At 41.7% G+C, this 25,159-nt stretch overlaps 1 protein-coding gene across 1 annotated transcript; it reads right to left on the bottom strand.

Annotated features, from left to right (window-relative positions):
- bbx (bobby sox) lies at positions 1–24,783 on the bottom strand. Its single transcript, XM_028169940.2, has 4 exons — positions 24,505–24,783; positions 2,435–2,569; positions 2,000–2,081; positions 1–1,919 (listed from the first exon to the last, which is right to left on the bottom strand). The coding sequence occupies exons 2-4, from the start codon at positions 2,557–2,559 to the stop codon at positions 516–518; spliced, it is 1,611 nt and encodes a 536-aa protein (XP_028025741.2). The 5' UTR covers positions 2,560–2,569; positions 24,505–24,783; the 3' UTR covers positions 1–515.
- Between the last annotated feature and the right edge of the window lie 376 nt (positions 24,784–25,159).

Here is a 25,159-nt window from a genome sequence, read left to right as displayed (position 1 = left end):
AGAAACGCATTTATAATTAACTAACGTATCTATCTACTTATGAGGTTCTAATCATAAAATGACTTTTTTTTGGCAAACCGTTATATTGTGATGTACGGAATCATCCTACGATGTGCCCAGTTTCGAGTCACATACATTTGGCCAAAAAGTGCACGTGCACTTAAAAATATCTCAACATTTGTTTTTATGTAGTAACTGATGTGCATAAAGTCGTATTTTCTTTGACACGATAATCTAACACCCATTATAGTATTACTTCTAGATCTAACGAAGCAGAACGTAGCAGCCTACACGTTACTGTAAGACTAACAAATATTAGTAAATATATTTTTTTTCTTCTATATCATTAGACTTGTAACTAATTTATAAAAACTACAATAATTAAGAGTGTACAATGTTCATACGTATGATGTAAATTTAAGATCTATGTATAAATAATATAATCTGATTACGGAGTAAATAATTTTTGGAATATTCTTATATAGTTTTAAGGCTAATTGTGTACTGTTGGTATTTTATACCGTGGAAGCGTTGCCTTCGCTCGATTTGACTGACATGTTTTCAATAGACGAGTCTTCGAGTTTCGATGTATTGGCAGCCACTTCGGCCAGTGTCGCCAGAGCTAATAAATCAACGTCGTGTGTCGGGTCTTGTTTGCACATGTCCATGCTCTGAAGCACCGTGCTGGGTGCTTCGGTGGCGATTTTTATCTCGGGACTTATCTTGTGGACGTGATTGCTGTCTATGTTGGTGACGCAGCTGTTGATCTCGAGTCTCGTTATGCTGATTTTCCTTGGCTTCCGTTTTTGGCTACCGATGACCGTTTCGCGCCAGTTCTCCGCCATATCCCGCCTATCGTCCATGACGGGTCGCGCTACAGAGTTGATGATGACGGGGGACTCGTACACTTTCGGGCGAACGCTCAACGATTTCTTCTTCCTCTTGTTTTCTCGTTTCTTCTGCTGGAACTTCTCGAGGCTGAGCGAGGGCAACGCTCTTATTTTAGCGTCTAAGTCAAAGTCGGCAGCCTTGAATGTTTTGTTTGGATTATTGTCAGTATCGGGCGTTTCGTTCGGATCGATCTTGTTTTCCTCCAGCGAGGTCTCATTTGAAGCGGTTTTGGACTCGTCAGAGAACGAATTGCCAGATTCCCAGCTGCACGCTGCGTTGTAGCTATCGTCTGGCATACGATCACCCGGCTCCCTCTTCTGTCGCTTGTTGACTATCAAACCCCCTACCGCCATGAATTCCTGGTACCTCTTCCCTTTACATGACCTACCCGATCTCATTCTTTCGTCATCAGATCCATTTCTATTATAACCATATTCGTCTCCGCAGTACCTCTTATCTACAATTTGGTCGATTACATCTTGATTAGTAAACTCGTTCTGTGGGGTATGGACGTACATATTAGCCTTTTCAGCGTCGAATTCTTCTTCAAAGACCCTAGTTGTCTCGTTAAGAGCATTCTGGAGCTCGCGTATACTGTCTTCCCTGTTAGCACCCTTCGATCTGGCTGCATCTAATAGTTTAAGAGATCTGATTTCGTTCGGATTTGAGATCGTGTTGTACTTAAAGCTCGGAGGCGAATAGTAGGGGTTAGGCGTTTGTGGTTCAGTCTTAGTGGCTAAGAGACTGCTGAGGCCTCCCATTTGGGCTTCGTCAGCTAGTTTCCCAGGTGTGAACATCGACAATTTCGGTTCGTGTTCATAAGGTACAATAATAGTCTTTTTGTTGAGGTCGACTCTTGTGGAATTATTGTTGGTTCTCTCTAGTTCGATTTCGTGTTGGTCAGCATGGGGCGAAACAGCCGGTTTGTCGGGAACATCTCTGGGTCGAGAGGAGAGCGTGCGGAGCGGCGGCGCGGGCAACTTGTACCACTTGAAGTCGGGATTGGCGCTGAAGAAAGCATCTTTGTACTGGAAATTAAAATAAGATTCATGGGTGAATGGAATCGCAAGATTCGTGTGGAATTCGAAATATTTGGAAAGCAACGCACCTGTTTAGCAAGACCTGTGTAGCAAGCTTTCTCTTCTTTGTCCAAGTTGGCCCACCACTCACCGAGGATCTTAGTTATTGACCTGTCAAATTAAAATGTATAAATCTAGAATCAATTGATTTTTATTTGAGTTCTTAAAGTTTATGATTGTTGTACTTTACCCAGTTGGGATTGATAAAAATTCTGTGTATGTCATTACATTGCAAGTTTAATAGACAGTATCATCATATATTTATTTTTTGGTGTACAATAAAATCATTATCTCTCTCTCTCACTCTCTCTCTCTTTCTCACTCTCTCTCTCTTTACCATCACCACGATTTTCTTCTTAATATATCACTACGAGTGTTCAGCATTATCAATAGCATGACATAGTCTGTTGATTAGATGACACGTGTAGGTACATTAATTAAGGACAAAATAGTTACATATTCACCTGTTCTCCAAATTAGGATATTTATCCCGCACGACACTCCTGTGCCGCTTGCAGAATATAAGGAAGGCATTCATGGGACGACGCGCGTGATGCGCCGGCTCCGATTCAGCCTCCTGTTCATACATGGTTAACTATCTGTGGGGGAAAAAATGACATTTTTCATTAAATATTTTAAAACGTCCTCTGTGTTGTTATTGTACTAGTATTTATTGACTTCCAAAGCAGACTAGCCTATGGCCATAATACCGAAGCATTAATATGCGTCGCAGAGCTATTGATTTAACTTTGAAACTAACGATCCCGATTCGATGGAAGATTTATTTAATTATTTTTTATTGCTTACATGGGTGGACGAGCTCACGGCCCACCTGGTGTTAAGTAGTTACTGAAGCCCATAGACATCTACAACGTAGATGCGCCACCCACCTTTAGACATAAGTTCTAAGGTCTCAGTATAGCTAGATTCAGCGAAGCACTGCTTTTGCTAGGGTCAGTGTTAGCAATTCTCACAGGTTGAGCCCGTACGCTCACCTACCCGTCCGTGAGTAGTTAGAATAGCCCCTTAGGCTACCAATGATTATGTAGAGGAAAAAAAGATGAAACTACATAGCAGGTCTGAATTCATATTTTGGTGTAAGTTTAGTTTCAAGTAAGCTGCTAAATCTTCTACCCATCAAGGGCTAATACAAATCATGCTCGTAAAAGTTATTTAACTGAGTTTAACTGAGTATTTATTTACTCGTGAGAACATATTACTAGAGAATGACCGAACTTTTCTCGGTTTTTTTTTATAAATTGTGTTTTTTAGAAATTATATTTAAATACGAATTACATATTGATATTATATTATTTGTTTTTTTTTTTTCAATAAAAAAAAAGTTTATGTTGAAGTTGATTAGCGATAAAGTTGATTAATGAAAACACGAATAAAACCACATTTTCTGAAAATAAATCGTAGCTAGATCGATTTATCGCTCCCGAAATCCCCTGTATACTAAATTTTATGAAAATCGTTGGAGCCGTTTCCGAGATTCAGATTATAATATATACATATATTTATTTATATACAAGAATTGCTCGTTTAAAGATATAAGATATACATACCATAATATATACCTATCGATCACAGTACCTTTGCATTCGACATGTTAGGTTATCTATAATAAAGTGCAATTTATCACAACGAGTGGCATCACGACCTTGGGTCATTCGGTCGCTTCATTGATTCGAGTCTTGGTTAGTATATTTTTGCTGTTTGCTGTAAATTAGTTTAAGGAGTCATAGCGTATATGCCACCACCAGACTTGAGGGTTTGTAGCCGCATTCGGTCAGAAGATTGGCCGGGACTATTCTTCAAACCGAAACGCATGGCTCCGTGAAGCAGTAATGCGTTTCGGCTTGAAGGGTGGGGCAGCCGTTGTAACTATACTGAGACTTAGAACTTATATCTGGCGTGGGTGGCGCATTTACGTTGTAGATGTCTATGGGCTCCAGTAACCACTGAACACCGGGTGGGCTGTGAGCTCGTCCACCTATCTAAGCAATAAAAAAAAACCTGAGATTGTTACACGATAGTATGGTATATTTACGAATATGATTTCTTTTGTTTCCTTTTCATTAAAAAGTAATATATACCACGTTATTTGCACATCTGGCACAGTTGCTTTTGGCCCTAAACTAGGATTCTAGGTTATTTACATACTGTTACTGGTGGTAGAACGTCTTGCGACTTCGCACGGATAGGTACCACCACCCTGCCTATTTCTGCTGTGAAGCAGTGATGCGTTTCGTTTTGAATGGTGGGGCAGCCGTTGTACTGTTAAAACTGAGACCTTACAACACGTTTCGAGGTGGGTGGCGGCATTTACGTTGTAGTTGTCTATGGGCTCCGGTAACCATTTAATACCAGGTGGACCGTGAGATCGTCCACCCATCTAAGCTATAAAAAACATGTATACATAGATATTAAATACTCAGACGAGTTAAAAACATGTTTATCACACGATCGTATTGGCCGTGGGAATCGAACCAACGACTTTCAGCCCTTCAGCCCAGGAGTCAGGGACGCGAACCACTCCGTCGCCGAGGTCTTACCTATTAGACCACGAACTCTTAACAATGACAAATAAAATATAGCTGTGTTTTATAATAACATTGTTTTTAATACCACATCGAGGTCACAGCTCTCGATAACTTTGATAAGCATTGTTTATATGACAATTTAACATGTACAGTTTTGAAGGCGTTGAATTGGTCAGCGGTCAGTAGGACGTATTTTGAGATCTAGCCTTATTCGTCTCGAGGGTACTGCTTTTGCAATGCCACTGAAACTGTTCTTATATTAAGGAGCGAATGAAGGAATTCATGCTTTGCTAAGAAGTCCTGTAGTTACAATAGTTAGGGACAGTTATGATATAAAAAAAAACTTGAGTTCGCGGAGAATCTCCGATAATAAAAATATGGAAGTTCGACTAGCAACCCCTTTGCCCTTAAAAATATAAGTTTTTATTGACAGATTCTTGCGGATGAATGTATTAAGCATCAATAGATAATACGTTGTATAATGTAATTAAGGCTTGAACTTCAAACCTCCCTAGGCGGGTAGCGACAATCACCTTGTGATCTCTATGGTTTCCCATACACACTTAGCATCAGGTGAACCGTTAGGTCGATTAACCATCAGGCCAATAAAGGAAAAAAACGCGGTCACATTCTGTTTGCTTTGCCCAAGTAAAACAACACGCGAATTGAGTGACAAAAAAAGTTTGAGAGCCACTGGTCTTTGAGATGAACAGGCCATTGTTTCAAATTTGATTTCATAGAGGTGAACGAATGAAACCATAGAAAATCATAGTGTTAAAGATTTGTTTATCATTATATCAACGTAACGATAAGGCCACCCGTTTCTCTGTCAAGTGCAATGATGAGACGTCACGTGATAACAATTTTGATAACGGGTCGTTGATCGCATTGTTTTGTTCAATTATTGAATGTTTTTCGCATACACTTTGAATTCTTTGACTTCCGTTTTAAACAAAGAACTGTGCCAGAAGATACTGATTTTCTCGGACAAACCCATAATATGTATTAGTTTTTGTTTGAATTTCTTCATTACTAGTGCTTGTTTGTTTGTCATTGCCTAGATTTTGCAAACCCAGCCACAGACGAATTACGGCTAGTATTATTACAAACAAAATTAAACATCTATATAGTGCATTTTTTCCCCTTCCTATTTACAATAGTCTAAAGGTCTAGTCCAGCTAGTCCGCGCCTAGCTGGGTAGGTGAGCTCCTGAACTCAGCCTGAGAGAATTTGCTAGCACTAGTCTTATCAAGAGGAGTGCTTCGCAGAATCTACCATCGTATCAGAATCGCGACCTACTGAGAAGATTCGGCGAAGCGTGTGCGGTCGCTATTAGATAAGAATATTGTTCCCTGACCCCACTATCCTATAAAAATGTAAGATTGCTAATTCAGAATACACGCGCCAACTGGTATCTCAAAAAATAAACATCTTTTAATTTATCCGAACACATTCCTCAAGTCCAAAAGAAAATCAAAGGTCAAGTACGGCATATCTATTGTAGCTTACACCCTGGCAACACTATATAGTAAATGCTATAGTTTGCCTTTTTGGCGGGAACGCGAGGAGTGAAGTTGTGTGATTTGTTTTATTTTGTCTATTTAGTGTTTCTTCAGGTTTAAATGTGTAATAGCGGTGGTTTATTAACTGTTTAATATCTGTGAAAGTGCACAAATGTGGGAAAATGAAACAAAGCCGCTGGACGTAACTTCTCGGGATCCTCCAAAAAGTCCACTGAAAAAATCTTAGTAAATGACCACCATTTTACTGAGATTATAATATTTCATGCCATATCATCTCTTTTAATTTCATTCCAGTTGATTAATGTCTCAAATTAATCATCTTCATTTCATTTCACTCCATAATATCATGACTTAAAGGTGTTAGTTACCAGGTCATAAAATCCCTTAAAATAAAAAATGCTATAGTTCAAATCGTTCTAACCCAAAGGCGACCATTATACTCTTTACATTGTAACACACTGCGTGTCTATTTTTAAACATAGATAATGCACTCAAAGGAAGTTCTATCAAATCCATTGCAATTATGAGTCATGTGGCAATAATTGTATTTTATACCGTTATTTTCGTATGGTCCAACATTATAATTAAGTCATTTTCAAAGTTATATTGGCTTATCAAGCATTTCGTAAATTGTATTTTGTAAAACCTCTTATCTTTGTGTGTTGTAAAGTTATTAATTGTTATGTAATGTTTAGGTGAGTAATCTATATGCGTGTTATCGTTGATATGAAGAGCTCTGACAGTGTTAATGGCATGGGCAGCGGTTAAAGCCGCACACAAAAACACATATCCACCCGTGCTTTTAATTTAATAATACATAAAGTAATTGAATTTGTAATATATTATTCCGAACTATGACTTTTATATCGTTTGGTTAATTAGCTCTATGACATCAAGACAATATTACTATGTACATATTTCATTACTGGATTACACACATAAACGTATTATTCAACAATTTGTCCAAAAATAAGCTAATACATTTATATACATGCTAGTGTAGTATAGTATAGTATAGTATAGTATATGTATATACTATAGCATAGTTTATTTACAACTAGTTAAGCCCGGCCGCTTTGCTGGCGGATATTTGATTTAATTTTGATCTGATCGCGACCAAACAAGACAGGAAGACGCCCGCCGGGCCTAATGATTTCCTAAAACTTACATTCTACTTTCTATTAAAAATCTACTGAAGTCTTCAGTAAGACTAGTAATTTTATTGGGAAATTATTTCATCTAATTTCATCTCATCTCTTTTGATACTGTGGCGGTAGCCATCACAGAACACAAGATTTATGACAGATACCTGAATCTCGCTTACAACATATTCAAGATAAGCATGCATATATACAACTTCCAAACAAGAACATTCGGACCGTCGTTCTACCGAGTAATATCACCCGTTCGGTGGAAGATCTTCCTTTCGTCGTTATACCTACAATACCATTTCATTTTATCCCAATCGATTAAAGCATTGGTCCTATGTGTCGATCAAAATTTTATTCTACACTGCTAGACACTGCTGTAGTCCGTGCACCTGTTATACTATAATACCATGAAGTCGACCTTGACCCAAAGCAAGAGCGTGGCGAGCCTCATCGAGGGGCGACGACCCGTGAAAGTGAAAACTGGACCAGTGAGGCGGCGCGCGAGTCGAGCTCTTGCGGGTAAATATGGACCTACGTCACTCAACTAGCAAGCGATTTTTATTGAGACTACCGTTTTTTTTTTGAGAAGCCTTGGATTCGATCTTTGATATCGTTCGCTTAGCTTGGAGATCGTGACTGAATTTTTTTCGATAATATCAGAGTTGAATTACAAGTTTTTTGTTTTCTGTGGATATGTGATTGTCCTATTCGGACAGACGAAGATCGCGGCTCACTTAATACTAAGTCTGAGATTTGAATTTGTTGTTGGTGGTTTGGGTTTGCCCCATCAATGCTGTGACCACTTACAAAATGTAGTTGCAATTAAAACTTAACATAATTGATATCAAAATCACAGCAGGATATTTGCTATGTAAACTGGGCACATGAGAAAAAAGACCCACCCTGCCGGTTGATATTTGTTTTTTATTGCCTGAAGGCCATGGCTTCTTGTGTAGCATGAACACTTGTGTTTAGCTTTCATTCTTGTTCATAAAATACTAACATTTTTAGAAATACAGTTGGTGAATGAAATTACAAATATTATCACAAATAAGACTTTATAAATTTCAACATATATTTTCTAATGGCGTAGCATTACTCTTTGGCGAGAGTTTTCCAAACTGCATTTTTTGAATATTGAAGGGTCATTCAAAGATTCAAAGATTCCCTTTTATGAGACCGGAATTTGGTTAACTGTCGTATAGATAGATGTCGATAGACTTCAACATTTAAATAGACAAGGCGTTTCCCGAAATGCAGAACGAGAAATATATGCTTTAAAATTTGGTAGAATTCATTTCATTCGTTTTAGAGTTCTTGGTAGAGTTAATATATTTCAATCAATTTAAACTCTAGTGAAATTATCAAGTTATATCCAATCATTTAGTATGTTTCAATATGGCCCAAAATACCTTTGGGAACGTTAATGTTTCAGCTCGAGACCTGTTAACGGTATTACTATCGATTGGAACTCGGGTCACGGCTACCGATTGGCAGCTTATTGTAATCTTATAGATAGTTACCATAGCTTGATTAAAATTAGAATGAAATTATTTAAAACATTCAGAACTGACCCAATCAGCCATTTTCATTCTTTTTTTCCTTGCAATCCCAGTAACCTTGAGGGGTTATACTAGGTTTGTATAACGTGTAGGCAAGCTTACAGGGCTCAATCTGGTGGATTAGATAACAACATGTCTAGCAAGAACAATGTATCGCTGAATCTATAACCGGATCGGAATCGCGACCCCCTGAAAAGATGTAGCCAGTAACTCAGTGACCGGTGTCTGTGAGCTTTTTCTTGACGGTTATCGCATGTACTTTCGTGGGGTCGGTGCAACGTGTCCTCTTTTTTCTTACAAGCCTATAATATCACACGTTGTGGCTGCACTCGCTCCCTTCTCTCGCATATCTTCTTTCAAACATAGCATCTAAATCTTTTTCGAACACCATATAATTATATTGGCATCTATTTTCATACCCAGCGTCTTTTTCTCCACATGTTCAGCCTAACTTCGCATAATATGCTCATTCCACTCTTTGTTGTCTCTGTTCTTTATTTTGGTTCGGTTTATTCAATAAACAAATAGAAATTTGCAAGCTATTCCAAATATTCTAAGTCAATAATCCATTATAATGATAATTCGAAATATTCGAGATTCCAGACGCGAAAATTCGCTGAAGCTCGATGAGACTCATAAAAATGGCCAAAGGCTCTCGAAAGGCAGCGAAACAATAGGGTAAGAGGGGCTTTTGTCCGCTAGAAGGAAGGGACGGCCTCAAATAAATGATTTCTCGAGTGACGTGAAAAATAATTTTAGGCAGTCGTAAGTAAAATCTAAGTGGTTTTGTATTAATTCGATTTACTTATATTTAACGTAGTAGATTTAGGTAGAAAGCCATTTTTTTAATACGCGCATAATGTACAAGATAAACCACTCTTAATATTTAAGCTCCTGTCTGGTATCCAAAACTCAAATCTATGGTAGTCAGAATGAGTTGGAGAAGTGGGCTTAAATAAAAATGACACCAAGTAAACCTGCTCGTCTCGCCTCATAATACAATAACAACAATATGTAGAATCTACAACCTGGGACGATTCACTCTCTTACTTAGGTGAATAGATAGGCTATTCCCAACGTGGTCTAGTTTACAATATGGTGATTTATAAATACGGAAAACCCAATTTATGGTATTATTATCACAAATTTTTGCCACAACTCACAGTGGCAGTGATTGCCGGGTACCATAGAGTACCTTGCGAATACTACAGCTCAGGTCAAGCTGAGCTGAATTCCATTGGAATCATGATTGTCCTAGTTGATCTATTAGAATTGGCTTTAACTTAGAAATAAGGGTAATGGGTGTGATTTTTTTTTCCTACCTATGCTGATAGCCTTGAGAGGCTATTTCAGCTTCACCCTAACGTTGTAGGTGAGCTCACGGGGTTCAACCGGAGAGTTGCTAACACTGACCCTAGCAAGAGCAGTGCTTCGCAGAATCTACCACCGGATCGGAAACGCGACCCACTGAGAAGATCCGGCGAGAAACTCAGTGGGCTGTGTCTATGGGGTTAATTCGCTCGTCGAGCCCTTCGTCGCCAGCGACGGGTTCGACGAGGACGGTGACCGGTGCTTGTGGTGCCTAAAAGCACCGTTAATGGATCAGAAGGATCCGTAATGACGTGCTTTGGGCGACGTCGACGGTTTACCATTCGGTCTACTGGGTCGGGTATGTAGTTTCCAGCGGTTACGATGAGAGGGTTCTCATGTCGTGCCGCCTTCTCAAAATGGCGCAGAGGTGTGATACTGATCCATAATAGGCGATAAAGAAGATAAAACTCTCCAAAACTATACAATCTAAAATCTTCTTAAATATGTACATCTCATCTCAAAATATTGTTTGATCTACGATTATGACAGAGCACGTGACCTTTGCAACTGACTTAGAGATGACCTTGGCGCTACAATTTTTTACATTGAGTCCTAGCTCTGCATGATTTGGTAAAAATATCCTTGAAATTTTCTGGTATTACGGCTTGATGCTACGCTACAACTAGATCTTTTCCGCAAGGCAGTGGTGGTATTTTTAACTGACTTCGATAAAGGAGGAGGTTCTCAATTGGACGGTTTTTTTTTATGTTTGTTACCTCATAGCTTTTGACTGGGTGAATCGATTTTGATGATTCTTTTTTTATTAGAAAGCTGACGCTTCCCGTGTGGTCCCTTTTCGTCCAGTTCTGAGAATGGTATCCACGAGAAAACCATATAAGTCTTAATGTTGCATTAAGTAGGTACGTGCGCGACAAAAAGATGAATAACTCAATAACTTAATATCGCGACAACCGATTTCGATGATTATTGTTTTTAGTTTATATTAATTTGTTTTTTGGAACATCTTTTTTTTTTCTATTTGAAGTCGGTTTTTCTTAAAGCATGTCTATTAACAATTACATTTGCATGTATATAACACACGTCATCTCAAGAACAAGGTAAACGGCGCCAGCCATCAATTACCGATGAATAGCAGCTGGACCAAATTTCTCAAAACTTTTGGATAAGCCGTCCAGTGCATTCGTATCGAGAGATGCAGCGGTGTTCGAATCCCGCAAGCAGGTACCAATTTTTCTAATAAAATGCGTACTTAGGAAAGTTCACGATTGACTTCTACGGTGAAGGAATAACATCGTGTAATAAAAATCAAACCCGCAAAATTATAATTTGCATAATTACTGGTGGTAGGACATCTTGTGAGTGCACACGGGTAGGTTCCACCACCCTGCCTATTTCTGCCGTAAATCAGTAATGCGTTTCGGTTTGAAGGGTGGGGCAGCCGTTGTAACTATACTTGAGACCTTAGAACTTATATCTCAAGGTGGGTGGCGCTTTTACGTTGTAGATGTGTATGGGCTCCAGTAACCACTTAACACCAGGCGGGCTGTGAGCTCGTCCACCCATCTAGGCAATAAAAAAAAATGTTCATTTCAATTTACATTTTTTTTTATTGCCCTTGTAGGCAGACGAGCATACGGCCCACCTGATGGTGAGTGGTTACCGTCGCCCATGGACTTCAGCAATGCCAGGGGCAGAGCCAAGCCGCTGCCTACCTTACATGCCACTTTATTCTATTTTACTTTATTCTATTATTATTATTAAAATGGTATTTATACCTACTAGATTCAAGTGCTTGTTGTTAATGCCACAGTACGGAGATGAACCATTGAAACTAATTCAGCGGCCTTATATACTCGTAAATTACTTTTCATTTCCCACGCTCTTATTTCACGATTTGTTATATGTTCGCACGAATAGCTATTTATATCCGGCTTATCCTTATTCCGTCGCGAAGCAGTCATACGTTCCGGATTGACGGATTCGGACATATTTTATACTACATTAGCTACCCACAGCTTCGCGCGCGGCCAAGGAGAAGTTTCAGCATATTTGCTCGTGACAATGAGATGTTTTTTAGGGATAAAAGGAAGCCCATATCACTCTCTTCACTACTATAAATACAATCTGTTGATAATTAGAGAACCACAGTTTTATACTCGTGGTAGGACCTCTTGTGAGTCCGCGCGGGCAGGTACCACCACCCTGCCTATTTCTGCCGTGAAGCAGTAATGCGTTTCGGTTTGAAGGGTGGGGCAGCCGTTGTAACTATACTCAGACCTTTGTAACTTATATCTCAACGTGGGTGGCGCTTTTACGTTGTACATGTCTATGGGCTCCAGTAACCACTTAACACCAGGTGGGCTGTGAGCTCGTCTACCCATATAAGCAATAAAAAAAAAAGTTTTGTCTTTGCCTATTTATTTTTAACATCTCAAGGAGCAATCAGTTTTTCGACAAGGTTGAATTACCAGAATTGAGGGGTTGTGAGGTTTACGGGGGACTTCAAGGGCATTTACTCAGGGATTTTTTTGAAGCGCTTCATACATCTTGCTAGAAAGATAGCGAAATGATTCGGCGGCAGACTCGATCCGCGAGCTGTTGTTTATGGATATTAACAATGCCAGGCGGCCCAGTCAAATGTGTGCGTGCTCCTTAAAACAAATTCGCTTGATCAAGAATTATGGACGGTTTAAAACCCAATAATGTATCAGTGTCAGTTGTAGATGACTCAATAGTGGACAAATTAATAAAACCGTTAATAAAAATACAAAAACCCAATGAAGTGTTTGTTAACAATTCATAATAAAAACAATTCACTCTATCAACATTCAAATGAACGAAATGCGTGTTATTCAGTTTCCTGTTTGATAAAATTTGACTGCGTTAGAGGAAAAAATTATTCGTGTAAGGTTTGTTTAATTAACATTTAACATGTTAAAATTAAGACAATTTTTGGATTGCCATATGGCAGCACTGTTGGTGGGAGCGATGATGGTAGTGGGGACGAGACACAACTAAATACGACGGAGAACGAAAAAAAACGGAGGTAGTCGAAAAAAAAAAGTGGAAGACCGTGTAGGACTTTTTGGCGGGAACGCGGGTAGTGAAGTTGTGTGGTTTGTTTTATCTTGTCTATTTAGTGTTTCTTCAGGTTTAAATGTGTAATAATGGTGGTTTATTAACTATTTGATATCTGTGAAAGTGCACAAATGTGGGAAAATAAAACAAAGCCGCTGAACGTAACTTTTCGGGATCCTCCAAAAAGTCCACTGAAAAAATGACCACCATTTTACTGAGATTAAATTTCACCCCATTTCATCTCATCTCATTTAATTTAATATCATCCCAGTCGATTAATGTCTCAAATTAATCATCTTCATTTCATTTCACTCCATATTATCATTTTTCATAAAAATATGAATATAAATTAAAATAAGACATGACTTAAAGGTTTAGCTACCAGGTCATAAAATCCCTTAAAAAAAAGACCATGTAGACTTTTTACCGGGAACGCGGGTAGTGAAGTTGTGTGATTTGTCAAATTGTTTTGTCAAAAAAGAAGATCAAGCGCTCACGAGCTGTCGAGACAACGATCCACCGGGTGATAATTAAGAAAGACCATAGAGACGATATAGTGCGCGGCCGTCACATGGCACGATTGCGATTATTATATCGTAGACGCGTGAACAAGCCTCGTGTTAGTATATAACCCATAGGTACCACAAAGTGCTTGTCGATACATACCTACCCTGAATCTCATCATGTTCTTGTCCTTATGTACCTATGTGAAGTCCTTGTTTTTTTTTATTATTGCTATAGAATGTTAAGGAACTATTTAAACCCCTATTTTGAAACATTTTTTATTGGCGCTCCACTTGTATTAGTCTTACCGTGATGGTATACAGCCTATAGCCTTACTCAATAAATTAGCTATCTAACACTGAAAGAATTTTTTCAATCGGACCAGTAGTTCCTGAGATTAGCGCGTTCAAACAAACAAACTCTTCAGTTTTATAATATTAGTATGGAAGTATAGATATGCTTAGAAAAGTGCAAATTATGTTCGCTCTCTTGCATATTGAGATTCTGTGGCGTACGGAAGCTCTGTCGGTTTGACTTGATGTTATTTGTAAGTCGATCCAATATATTTCTTCTTCCTATTCGTACACTCTTCACAGAGTGGTCGTGGTCATGCATCAGTCGGATACGACCCGCTCAGGACTCTCGTGGGAAATTAGTGCAGTGGCTTCCCGTTGCCTTCTGCACCAGCATTTTAGGGGGTATTTGATCCCGAAGGTTTCTGACGCCTCTTCCGTACAGGTTGTCCTGACGGGTGTGTATGGTTATATCGCCATTGCTCGGTCGCCATTGCCCCGTTCGTTCTCTAGCAGGGAGCACCACAGCATCCTGTTGGTCGCCGCCGCCATCCGGCGCGTGCAGGTGGGGTTGACAATAGGGCCGGTGAAGGTAGCATTCGATCTCCCCTTACTCTCCTTACTCCTCCAATATATTTACATTACATTATACTGTTTAATTGCTTCCTTGAGTTTCACTTTAATTGTCATAATATTGTATTTAGAAGGTACCTACGTTTTGGGTATTAATAAATTGTTAAAGAATGTTACTTAATATCCCATGTGAGTAATTCTTCGTCTCTTAACACTAATTCACTTCTGGTTCCTAAAAATTAAATATTTCCTAAAAATTTTAACTCAATTTTATTCCTTCATCGCGGAAGTCGTCCGTGAACACGAGTTAAGTACGTGGTTCATTACAAAAAATTCTACCTGTCTGCGGGATTCGAACATTGGCACAATCACATCGCTCGATACGAGTGCATCCGGCTGTCTTATCTTTTAGGCCACGACGACTTCAACACATTCCAACGTACGCATTTCCTAAGACGAGTGATTGTGAACGATCAGTATTGTCTGAATATCAAGCTCCACGACACCCTCCACGGGGTCAAGGATCGCAGCAGATGAAGAACAATCGTACAAGAGTTATTGATGCAGAGGGGATTCGCGACCCTCGGTAATGAGGAGAACAACGCAAGGAGGTATACCCAACCACTTAGAATGTATTGTTACTGGAGTCTCGGTTATAGTTTTAGATAATAATAGCCTTTATCTATCTGAATTCCACGTTAAACGCATGCTTTGACCGGCTAAGTCGTTAGCGTCGAACGATTTTAGCACGTATTAATTAAGCGCTATCGATTGTTTAATTACAAAAAATATATATTTCTCAAGGAACCAACGTGACGCTTAGGCCAATCAAAACTTAATATTCAATTCGATAATTTCATTTGAAAGTTTACTGGTGGCCCGAAGGCCTTTCCAGTTTCACCAGGACACGTGGGCGAGCAAAGGCTCAGCCAGGAGAGGTGGGATTTGCTAACAGCTACCCGAGCGCCTCCGAAGGAGACCTAACAGCTCAAGAGTAGCTGCTTCGCGAATGAATCTACTACCGGATCGGAATCGCGACCCGCTGAGAAGATCCGGCGAGAAACTCAGCGGGCTGATGCATGGGTTAGGTTGCACGTCGACCTCTTTGTCGAGTTCGACGAGTACGGTTACCGGGGTCCCTAAGCCTGCCCCTAGTATTAGAGCTGAAGGCATCTAATGCAAAGGTTATTGGATCTGATGGATCCGTAAGGACGTGTCTAGGGCGTCGACGGTGACTGGCTCCTGCATGATCAGGATTCGGGGAGTAGTCAGCGGCGGCAACGATAAGGCGATTATCATGACGCATAGCCTTATCGAAGTATCGTTCCGACGCTGACTTCATGTATTTCCGAATTGATTCGAGGCCCAGGTCATCGTGTAGGTCAACGTTCCTCACGAACCACGGAGCCCCGACAGCTAACCTGCAAAAGCGGGATTGTAGGGATTGGAGGGTGTCTATGTGTGTGCGGGCCGCGTGAGCGAACACCACACTCGCGTAAGTCATGACGGGCCTTATGCAAGTTTTGTAAAGTGTCACCTTGTTCCTAAGGGACATTTTACTCCGCTTACAGATCATGGGGTAGAGTCTACCGAGAATAAACGCGGCACGGTCACGGACTGATTTTATATGCGGGCGGAATGTCATCGATGCATCCAGGGTAACGCCCAGGTACTTGACCTTCCTGGCCCAGGGTATAGGTTGTCTAAAGAGAGTAATCGGGGGTGTGAGATTCCTCCTCCTAATCCGGGAAGAAATCCGTGTGGAGCTTCCCCTCTGAAATAGCACCGCAGTACTTTTCGCTGGGTTGATGTCTATGCGCCATTTTCGGAACCACTGTCCTAGGGCTAGGGCTGCGCTCTGAAGCTTCTTCGTGATTAGGGACTTATTTCTACTAGAATAGTAAACAGTCGTGTCGTCGGCGAATAAAGCTAAATGGGTCGGCGGCGACCGGGGAATATCGTTGACGAATAAGCTAAATAGGAGGGGTGAGAGGACAGAGCCTTGCGGGACTCCAGCTGTGAGAGGTCGTGGGGAGGAGCGGGTTCCCTCGACTCGATATCGAAAAGAGCGGTTCGACAAGAAGTCCCGTATGATGAGCACGAGACTATCCGGCACGCCCATGTTGAATAGTTTGAAAATCAAACCGTTGTGCCAGACTTTGTCGAACGCTTTTGCGACGTCGAAGAAGAGAGCTCCCGTGTATAACGGTTTTGGTCGATTAAGCCCCACAAGAATGTGCTCCGTGAGGCGGTGCACCTGTTGAACGCATGAGTGATTTGTACGGAATCCGAATTGTTCATCGATGAGAATGCCCTTTGATGAGACGAAGTCTCTGAGGCGTTTGTAGAGCAGACGCTCATACAGTTTGCCTAGAGACATGAGGAGGCTAATCGGGCGATAGCTCGTCGGATGATTTTTTGGTTTACCGGGTTTATGTATGCCGATAACGTCCGCTTCTTTCCACACCGCGGGAAAGACACAGTTCGCCATAGCGGCATTGAAAATAGATGCCAACATCACGATGAGTTGGACGGGTAGAAGTTTAATAACGCGGTTAGATATACCGTCGGAACCGGAAGCCTTGCGAGGACGTAGGTCTTTGATCAAGTCTTTAACTTCCATCGGGGTGACGGGTGGTAACGCATCCGAGGGTGGCAAGGAGGCTCTGCGTTCTACCTCACTGTCTACTAATTCTACATGAACAGGGTCCACGGATTGAGTGCTGGGCGTGCACTGGGTTTGCAATGTATCGGCCAGCAGCTCTGCTTTTTCGTCATCATCAAAGGCCGCGAGTCGGCCTGAGGGGCCTACGAGAGGGGGCATAGTTACTACCGTATCCGATTTGAGAGTACGAGCTAAGCGGTAGTAAGACCTTTGGGAGGGCGCGAGTCCTTCTAAGAAATCAGACCATCTGGCATCTCGGACTTCGGCGATGCGAGACTTTACGTCGCGTTGTAGGGCACGCATTCGAGTACGATTATCCGCGGTAGGATACCTGTCGTAGGCCCGTATCGAGGCGTTCTTAGCTTTAAGGAGTTCCCTAATATCGTCGGACAATTTGAAGCGGTGAAGGAAGTCCTCCGCTACAACTTGTTTCGATGACCTATCTAATGTCGAGGTGATGTGTGATGTTAAGATGTCTATTGCTTCAGCGGTATCCTGAGGAGACGGGGTAGAGTCCGGGTTAAACGGGAGCGATGGTGGATCAGATTCAGCCAGGCTGATGCCCAGCGTGTGCCAATCCACCACAGTTCTCGTGACGGGAACGGAATCGGGAGCGCGACCGAGCTTCATAACGACGGGACGGTGGTCTGAATCTAACTCTGAAACTACTTCGATCGAGTGTAAGCGCAGAGTTACGTTTTTTAATAACGCTATGTCGAGTATATCCGGGCGATGCGCGATATTTAGCGGGTAGTGAGTCGGGGTTAACGGAGCGACGATATCGAAGGCGAGATCATCGACTAACGCGTCAAGCCGCCTGCCATTCGGGGTTGTGGTGTGTGAGTTCCACCTGATGTGTTTACAATTTAGGTCGCCCGCCAGAATGACAGAGCTCCCCATACCGAGCAGCGCCTCGATATCACTGCTTAGAACGATCTTATCCGGTGGAAGATAAACGGACGCTATAACGATCGGCGCGTGTCCCGTCAGTGAGATTCGGCACACTGATGCTTCGATATTAGCGAGCGCGGGAGGATCGAGCGGGACGCAATGCAGGGCTCTTCTATAGTAAATGACGGTACCACCACCACGGGCAGAGAGCCTGTCGTTCCTGACCATGTTATAGTTCGCGATTTTAGGGTCACGGCGCGCGGGCTTAAGTAGGGTCTCCTGCACTAAAAAGATATCAATTTGATGGTCACGCAAAAAGTCAGAAACCTGATCACGTTGATTTGCGAGACCGTAAGCGTTAAAAAATCCTATCGTCACGGATAGGGGCTTTATTCTACTTGTATACGCCATTGATTACCGGCGGAGTGAGGGGAGGACGTACGTATTTAATGACGCGTATACGTCGGCGTATTCCTGCACAACGGCGATAAAGTGTTGTGCAGTGGAGGCAGCGCGAATGGCGTCGCCCAAAGCGTTAACGCGCTCAAAGTTGATCGACTGAAAGAAGTCGATCGCTAAAGCGAGATTTTCGGACGCGGTCGGAGGGCAAGTTGCGGGAGAGGGACGAGTCGCGGGGGCGGGACGAATCGCGGAGGAGGGAGTTGTAGCCGTGTTCGTGTACGGCAGCGGTTTCGCCCAGGCCGAGACACTGGGCACCGCTGCCGGAACGAACGCTGGCTTAGCCTGCGGCGCAGAGGGTTTCGAGGCTTTGATGTCTGGGCCGGAAGCTCGGAGGCGGTTTTGGCGGGCGACGCGGCGATTTATTTTCGGGGCTCGGGGGCATCCGCGGTAATTTGCGGGGTGACCCTGTGTTCGACACAGGACGCAGCTAGGTGGTTCCGTCGCGGTTTTTTGATCGCGAGTGCATAGGGCCGTGGCGTGGTCGCCTAAACATTTGACGCATCGGGGGCGCGCGTGACAGTTACGGGAAGAGTGCCCATATAATTGACAGTTATGGCACTGGCTAGGAGTGCCTTTTTTATGGGGGGCTTCGACAGCGATACCAGAGAGCCTACAGACGGTCTGTGTGTTAAAGATTTTCTTACCCTCGGGGGTAGGCTGGAGAGCGACTAGAACCATATTATATGGCTCCCTACCGCGACCGGTGTGCATACGGTGCACAGAATTCACTGGTAGGCCTTGTTCTAACAGGTCGACTTTTACGAGCTCTACATCTAACTCTTTAGGGATTCCGCGTATTACAACGCGGAGTTCCCGCTCCTCCTGAAGCGTATAAGTGTGGAAGCTTATACGCTCCTTACGGAGGTAAGAGGTGAGGGCCCTATGGTCATCAGATGAATGCACCTTTATTTGGATGCCGTTCGCGAGGTTACGGGCATTCGTGAAATTGATATTTTTGGCCTTAAGGGCCAGGGAAACTCGTTCCCAAGCTGCCTTCTCTTGAAGGATTACCGGAGGAGGGGACTGAGTTTTATTTTGTGCCACCGGACGCGGCGACGGACTGGCACGGGCTGGAGGCGCAACGGGAGTCTGGGCGCGGGGGCGCGACGCGTTCGCGGCTTTGCTAATTTTAGCGGCCGCGGGAGCTCGAGACTCCGCGGCACGCTTCTTACCCTTTTGTACCAGGGTAAATCCATCCGTCGATGAGGCGGGGGCGAGGTCGACCTCCATCTCCGAGTCAGAGTCGGAGGACGAGGAGGCGGGCGCAGGTGACCTACGAGTAGGTGTTTTGGAGGGCGCGACGGAGGCCGCGGATGATCGCGCTGCTGGAACGGTGACCACGGCGGACGACGCAGCAGTTTTACTCGCCAGTATAGGCGACGCGGGAACGGCAGGCACGACGGAGGCTGCGGTGCTCGATGCAGAAGCTTTGCACGCAGGTACAGGCGACGCAGGAGCAGCCAGCTCGGCGGAGTCCACGAGAGGGCTCGCGGTGTGATCGGCCTTGAAGGCCTGAAACTCGGAAATGAGCTTTGGGTAGCGAAGCCAGAGAAATTCCGCAAATACAGCGTCCATGATGGCTACGTGCCCAGGTGGGGCTACCCTGGGTGTTAGAAAACACTCGCCTTGCGGCGAGGCCCCAACTTCTCGGACCTGAGCGGTTCTATTGAACACAGGTGGCGATGCGGCACGATTACTACAGGACAAAGAAAAAACACAACAAAACGGAAATAACAAAAAGAAACAAAACAATAAAACACTTCCAGGAAGACAGTTTGTCGGCAGATGTACCACGAACACAGAAATAGCAAAAGGAAACAAAACAAATAAAAACTTCCAGGAAAAACACTTGGTCGGCAGATGTACCACGAACACAGGCCGCGCGAACAATGGCCGGGCTAACAAAAGCCGGGCGAACAAAGGCCGGGCAATCGAGTGGTCGATGAGCACGTCCGCACGTGACGGGTGCCTCTATCGGAATGATGGTTTCATTGAACTACAAATTGTTTGGACATACTAGTACACATTGTTGACATGGCTGTCGTGGCCTAAAGGATAAGATGTCCGGTGCGTTCGTATCTTGCGATGCAACGGTGTTTAGGTAAAATATTTATAACTACTGATACCATGCACCCCACGCTTTTTTTACAATAAAATTATTTTTTCTTACACTATTTGTAATTCAAATTTATTAAAATTTATTTTCTATTTTTTCGTTGGATTTTCTATAAAAGTGTATTTTTTTAACCTATGTTTTTTTAACCTATTATTTATTTTTAGTTGAGTTTCAATTTTTTTAATTTCTTTTTTTCAATTATTTTTTTTATATATAATTGTCATCGGTCCTTAAGAAGTATATCAAATTTCGAGTTAATCCGATGTTTTGAAGGGCGTCAGAATCGTGTTCAAAGATTCCGTTACAAACATACATACGTCTGAAGCTAATAAAAGCGTATTTAATAAAAAAACACATATACACATACACATACACATACATAAAAATATACTTTGAACAAATTCGCATCTCGTTACGTGAAATGTCACATTTCGCTAGGGAACCATCAATTTAGCTCCGAAGGCTTCATTTCACTGCGGTGTCCGCCTAACGAGAGGCATTCACGTCGGTCGGTCAAAGCAAGTCGGCTAGCGGGGAAAAACGAGATCGATAGAGATGTTCCCGTAATACGAGATACATTTTTCATACATAATTTTCGTATGTTTTTTCTTTTATTGCTTAGTTGGCTGGACAAGCTCACAGCCCACCTGGTGTTAAGTGGTTACTGCAGCCCATAGATATCTACAACGTAAATGCGCCACCCACCTTGAGATATAAATTCTAAGGTCTCAGTATAGTTACAACGGCTGCCCCACCCTTCAAACCGAAACGCATTTCTGCTTCACGGTAGAAATAGGCGGGGTGGTGGTACCTACCCGTGCGGACTCACAACGTTTACGTTGTAGATGTCTATGGGCTCCGGTAACCGCTTAACACCAGGTGGGCCGTGAGCTCGTCCATCCACATAAGTAATAAAAACAAAAACAAAAAAACGACTGAGCATGTTTCGGACGGCCGCGGCTTTGCAATGACCCGTCGCCTGGATGAGATAAGTAAATCACGAATACTTTGAGCACACGCCCCTAGGTAAAACAGCATCGGTAACTTTTAATATATAATATACGTATATAATAATGTTTTTTCGTTCGTGATTTGTACGTTCGCGTGTCTTTTATCAGATTGAGTTGAAACTGGACAATCAATAAACGTTGCCACTTATGGGAACTTTTTTTTCTTCCCATTACCATCAATTTACGACATATTATGCAATTCTTAAATTTAGCAAGCGGAATAGGCGTTCACTAGTTTTTATATTTTAATTCGATTCACACAGCCTTCTGCGTACATTGAAAACTGTTATTAAATTGAGACAAGTACCTCTATTTCATTCATCCTTCTATGCGTGAACAGAACTTGCTTAAAGATTGTTTAGGTTAAAAGTCCTCATGACAAACAAACTACTTTGATATGTATTAAAAAGATACTTAGACATTTAAAAAAGAAACACTTTATTTATTTATTTCTTAGATGGGTGGACGAGCTCACAGCCTTCATGGTGTTTAGTGGTTACTGGAGCCCATAAACATCTACAACGTAAATGCCGCCACCCATCTTGAGATATAAGTTCTAAGGTCTCAGTATAGTTACAACGGCTGTCCCACCCTTCAAACCGAAACGCATTACTGCTTCACGGCAGAAATATGCAGGGCGGTGGTACCTACCCGTGCGGACTCACAAGACTTCCTACCACCAGTAAACTGGTAAAAGCGGCTGGTTTAAGCCAAATAGCCATTCAATCGTCGATATAACGACTATCCCGCTGATCAAAAGCTTCACGGCAGTTACAACATTGATTGAGTGTAGACGAACGAAACGCCTATGAAATTTCTAGACGCTTCAGCTTAAATTTTAACGGCTACCTAGATGTGTAAGATCCATGTTTCAATGGGACGGAAAACCTGAGTTTTAAGCGTAATATCCCATTGCTTTCAATGTACTTCGTAGTTTTGGGTTTAATTTTAATTTACGATAGATCGTAGAATTTTGTATTCACAACACAATCAACGGAACTGAATAATCTATCTATACTTCTATACTAATCTATACCAGTCTATACTAATGTTATAATCTATACTTCTATACTAATAATATTAAAAGAGGAAAGATTTGTTTGTTTGTTTGTTTCGAATAGGCTCCGAAACTACTGGACCGATTTGAAAAGTTCTTTTTCCATTAGAAGCCGACATTGTCCCTGATGAACATAGGCTACTTTTTTAATTTATTTTTATTTTTATTTTTTGGTTTCATGTGTGTTTTAATGTTTCCGAAGCGAAGCGAGGGCGGGTCGCTAGTAATATTATAAAGAGGAAATACTTGTTTGTTTGTATTGAATAGGCTCCGAAACTGCTGAACCGATTTGAAAAATTCTTTCACTGTTTGGAAGCTACACTATTCCCGAGTGACATAGGCTATAATCTTTTTTGAAAAAAAAAAAAAAAAAAAAAAAAAAAATACGTCATATATCGTTGAAATTTTTGTTAAAGACCCGAGCGGAGCCGGAGCGGGCTGCTGTATTATAATAATTTACTTAAAACGTATGTGTAATAGAAATTTGTACAAATACAATTTACATTTAACTTATTACGTATGCATTTGTGTGTGTGACATGCAGAAGTGTGCGTTACGAATTTGAAATTGTCATGTTATTTTTTTTTTATTCAAACATCGCTTAAAATTGTACGACAATATTTTTCCTGTTGTAATCTATGTTCATGTAACAGTTATTTGGAGATTCCCTTTCGATTTTCATTTGCATGTTTTGTTGTACAATAAAGAATAACTTACTCTACTATTTTTCAAACGCGGTATGCCCTTTTTTTCCCCTACCTATGCTGATAGCCTTGAGAGGTTATATCAGCTTCTCCTTGACGTGTATATGAGATCACGGGGCTCAAACCAGTTCTGTTGCTAACACTGGCCCTAGCAAGAGCAGTGCTTCCCAGAATCTACCACCGGATCGGAAACGCGACCCACTGAGAAGCGCGGTATGCGAAACCATGGTATAGATATTCCAGGCCGAAAATCCTTTTCCAGTCTTCATTGTTTATTTAAGAAAACATAATACAGTTCGTACAAAGGGGAATCGTACAGTTAGCAATGATATTAATACATTTTCTGCGAAATAATAACATTTAATTTATTGTAATAAGACGAAACATCCGTTCTGGACTCCGATAATTCAGTTTATGTAGGTAGGTAGCGAGTAAACTTATCACACATGTACGTTTATTTGCATGTCCAAAAATACATTTTCAATTGGAACTGTCGTTTATCGATTACGAAAAGCATTAAAAATGAGAAATAACTAATGACACGTTAATTAGATTGTAATAGATGTCAGAATGTAGGTGATTCAAACGGAGTCTCGTACACAGATTCAACCGCGGAACAAAGTAAACATATTATTTTATCGTTGGCACAGATTCGGCCATGTTAATACACGCGACCATACAAGATAAATTTTGTTGTTAAAAATTACTTTCTACTAGTCGAGAGCGTTCCATATTTAGTCGACTGTGCGTTCTTGCTTCGTGTTTTTGTTGCTATGCGGGAGTACATGGCAGTCGACCGCGGCCTTCGAAGACCACAACATAAATAAATGCCAATGGAACTATGAACGCTGCATAACTTCGCTAACACAGCCATCACATACAGGCGCGATTTCTGCTGCATAATTTTTCAAGGGCATTCAAAACGACGAAGCGTATGCCCCGCGTCGGGAGGCCCAGCCGTTCCAAATCAAATCATGAATGAAAACAATAACGAGAAACAACGAAAAACCACTTATCCGAACATTGAATAGCACTAAATTAACACAGAAATAAAAGAAAATACTTACAAACTGCTCAGCCCCGATACGTGTATCACATACATGACGTCATTTGACGCAACACAAACGCGAAATATTGAGCAAAATGTATTGTAACCGCTCCGTTAACAACACCGACATGTAAAAAACACTACACTTTATTAAATACAATAATAACTTTAAGTCAACCTGAGCGGCTTAGGACATTTTACAATATTTATTTGTTGTCACCGACTGAGTTTTGACAAGATGGTCGCGCACCGACTGTTTTGCTTTGGTTGTCAGCTGATACGAAACACTGATGTAATTGAATAGGAACAGAGGATTTTTTTTCCTTTTCACGCACAAGATAGCACCACCGTGCAAAGAGCGAGGCAGCTATAGTATCTCAGATAAAATAGTAAGTACGCCAAACGTCATTTTCTTGTTGCATTATTTTTGCAAAGGAAAAGTCGCAAATAAATCTATTTAATTGAACTGATGAATTGAAAAGTTAATCTCTGTGGGTGAGAACATGTTTCTATTTCACCATAACACGTAATCATTTGTCAATTAGCTATATTTGGGCGTGACACAGTTTTTGTTTGTTTCCATCTAGTGCTGCCACCTGTGATCGAGTAGTGGTAGCTTGAACACGTGAACTTTTCAAGGTCGAAGTTTCAACACGAGAGTGTCTTGAAAATCG

This window comes from Bombyx mandarina, chromosome 18, assembly GCF_030267445.1.
Source record: "Bombyx mandarina strain Sakado chromosome 18, ASM3026744v2".
NCBI lineage: Eukaryota > Metazoa > Arthropoda > Insecta > Lepidoptera > Bombycidae > Bombyx > Bombyx mandarina.
This window is presented reverse-complemented; position numbering and strand designations above follow the sequence as displayed.

What these genes read in the sequence shown, in the direction of transcription:
- bbx (XM_028169940.2), bottom strand. Translation starts at nt 2,559, where the DNA reads ATGTATGAACAGGAGGCTGAATCGGAGCCGGCGCATCACGCGCGTCGT. An exon ending in TATCCTAATTTGGAGAACAG is followed by an intron (nt 2,082 to 2,434) that starts GTGAATATGTAA and finishes TTAATTTGACAG; the next exon opens with GTCAATAACTAAGATCCTCG. An exon ending in ACACAGGTCTTGCTAAACAG is followed by an intron (nt 1,920 to 1,999) that starts GTGCGTTGCTTT and finishes TTTAATTTCCAG; the next exon opens with TACAAAGATGCTTTCTTCAG.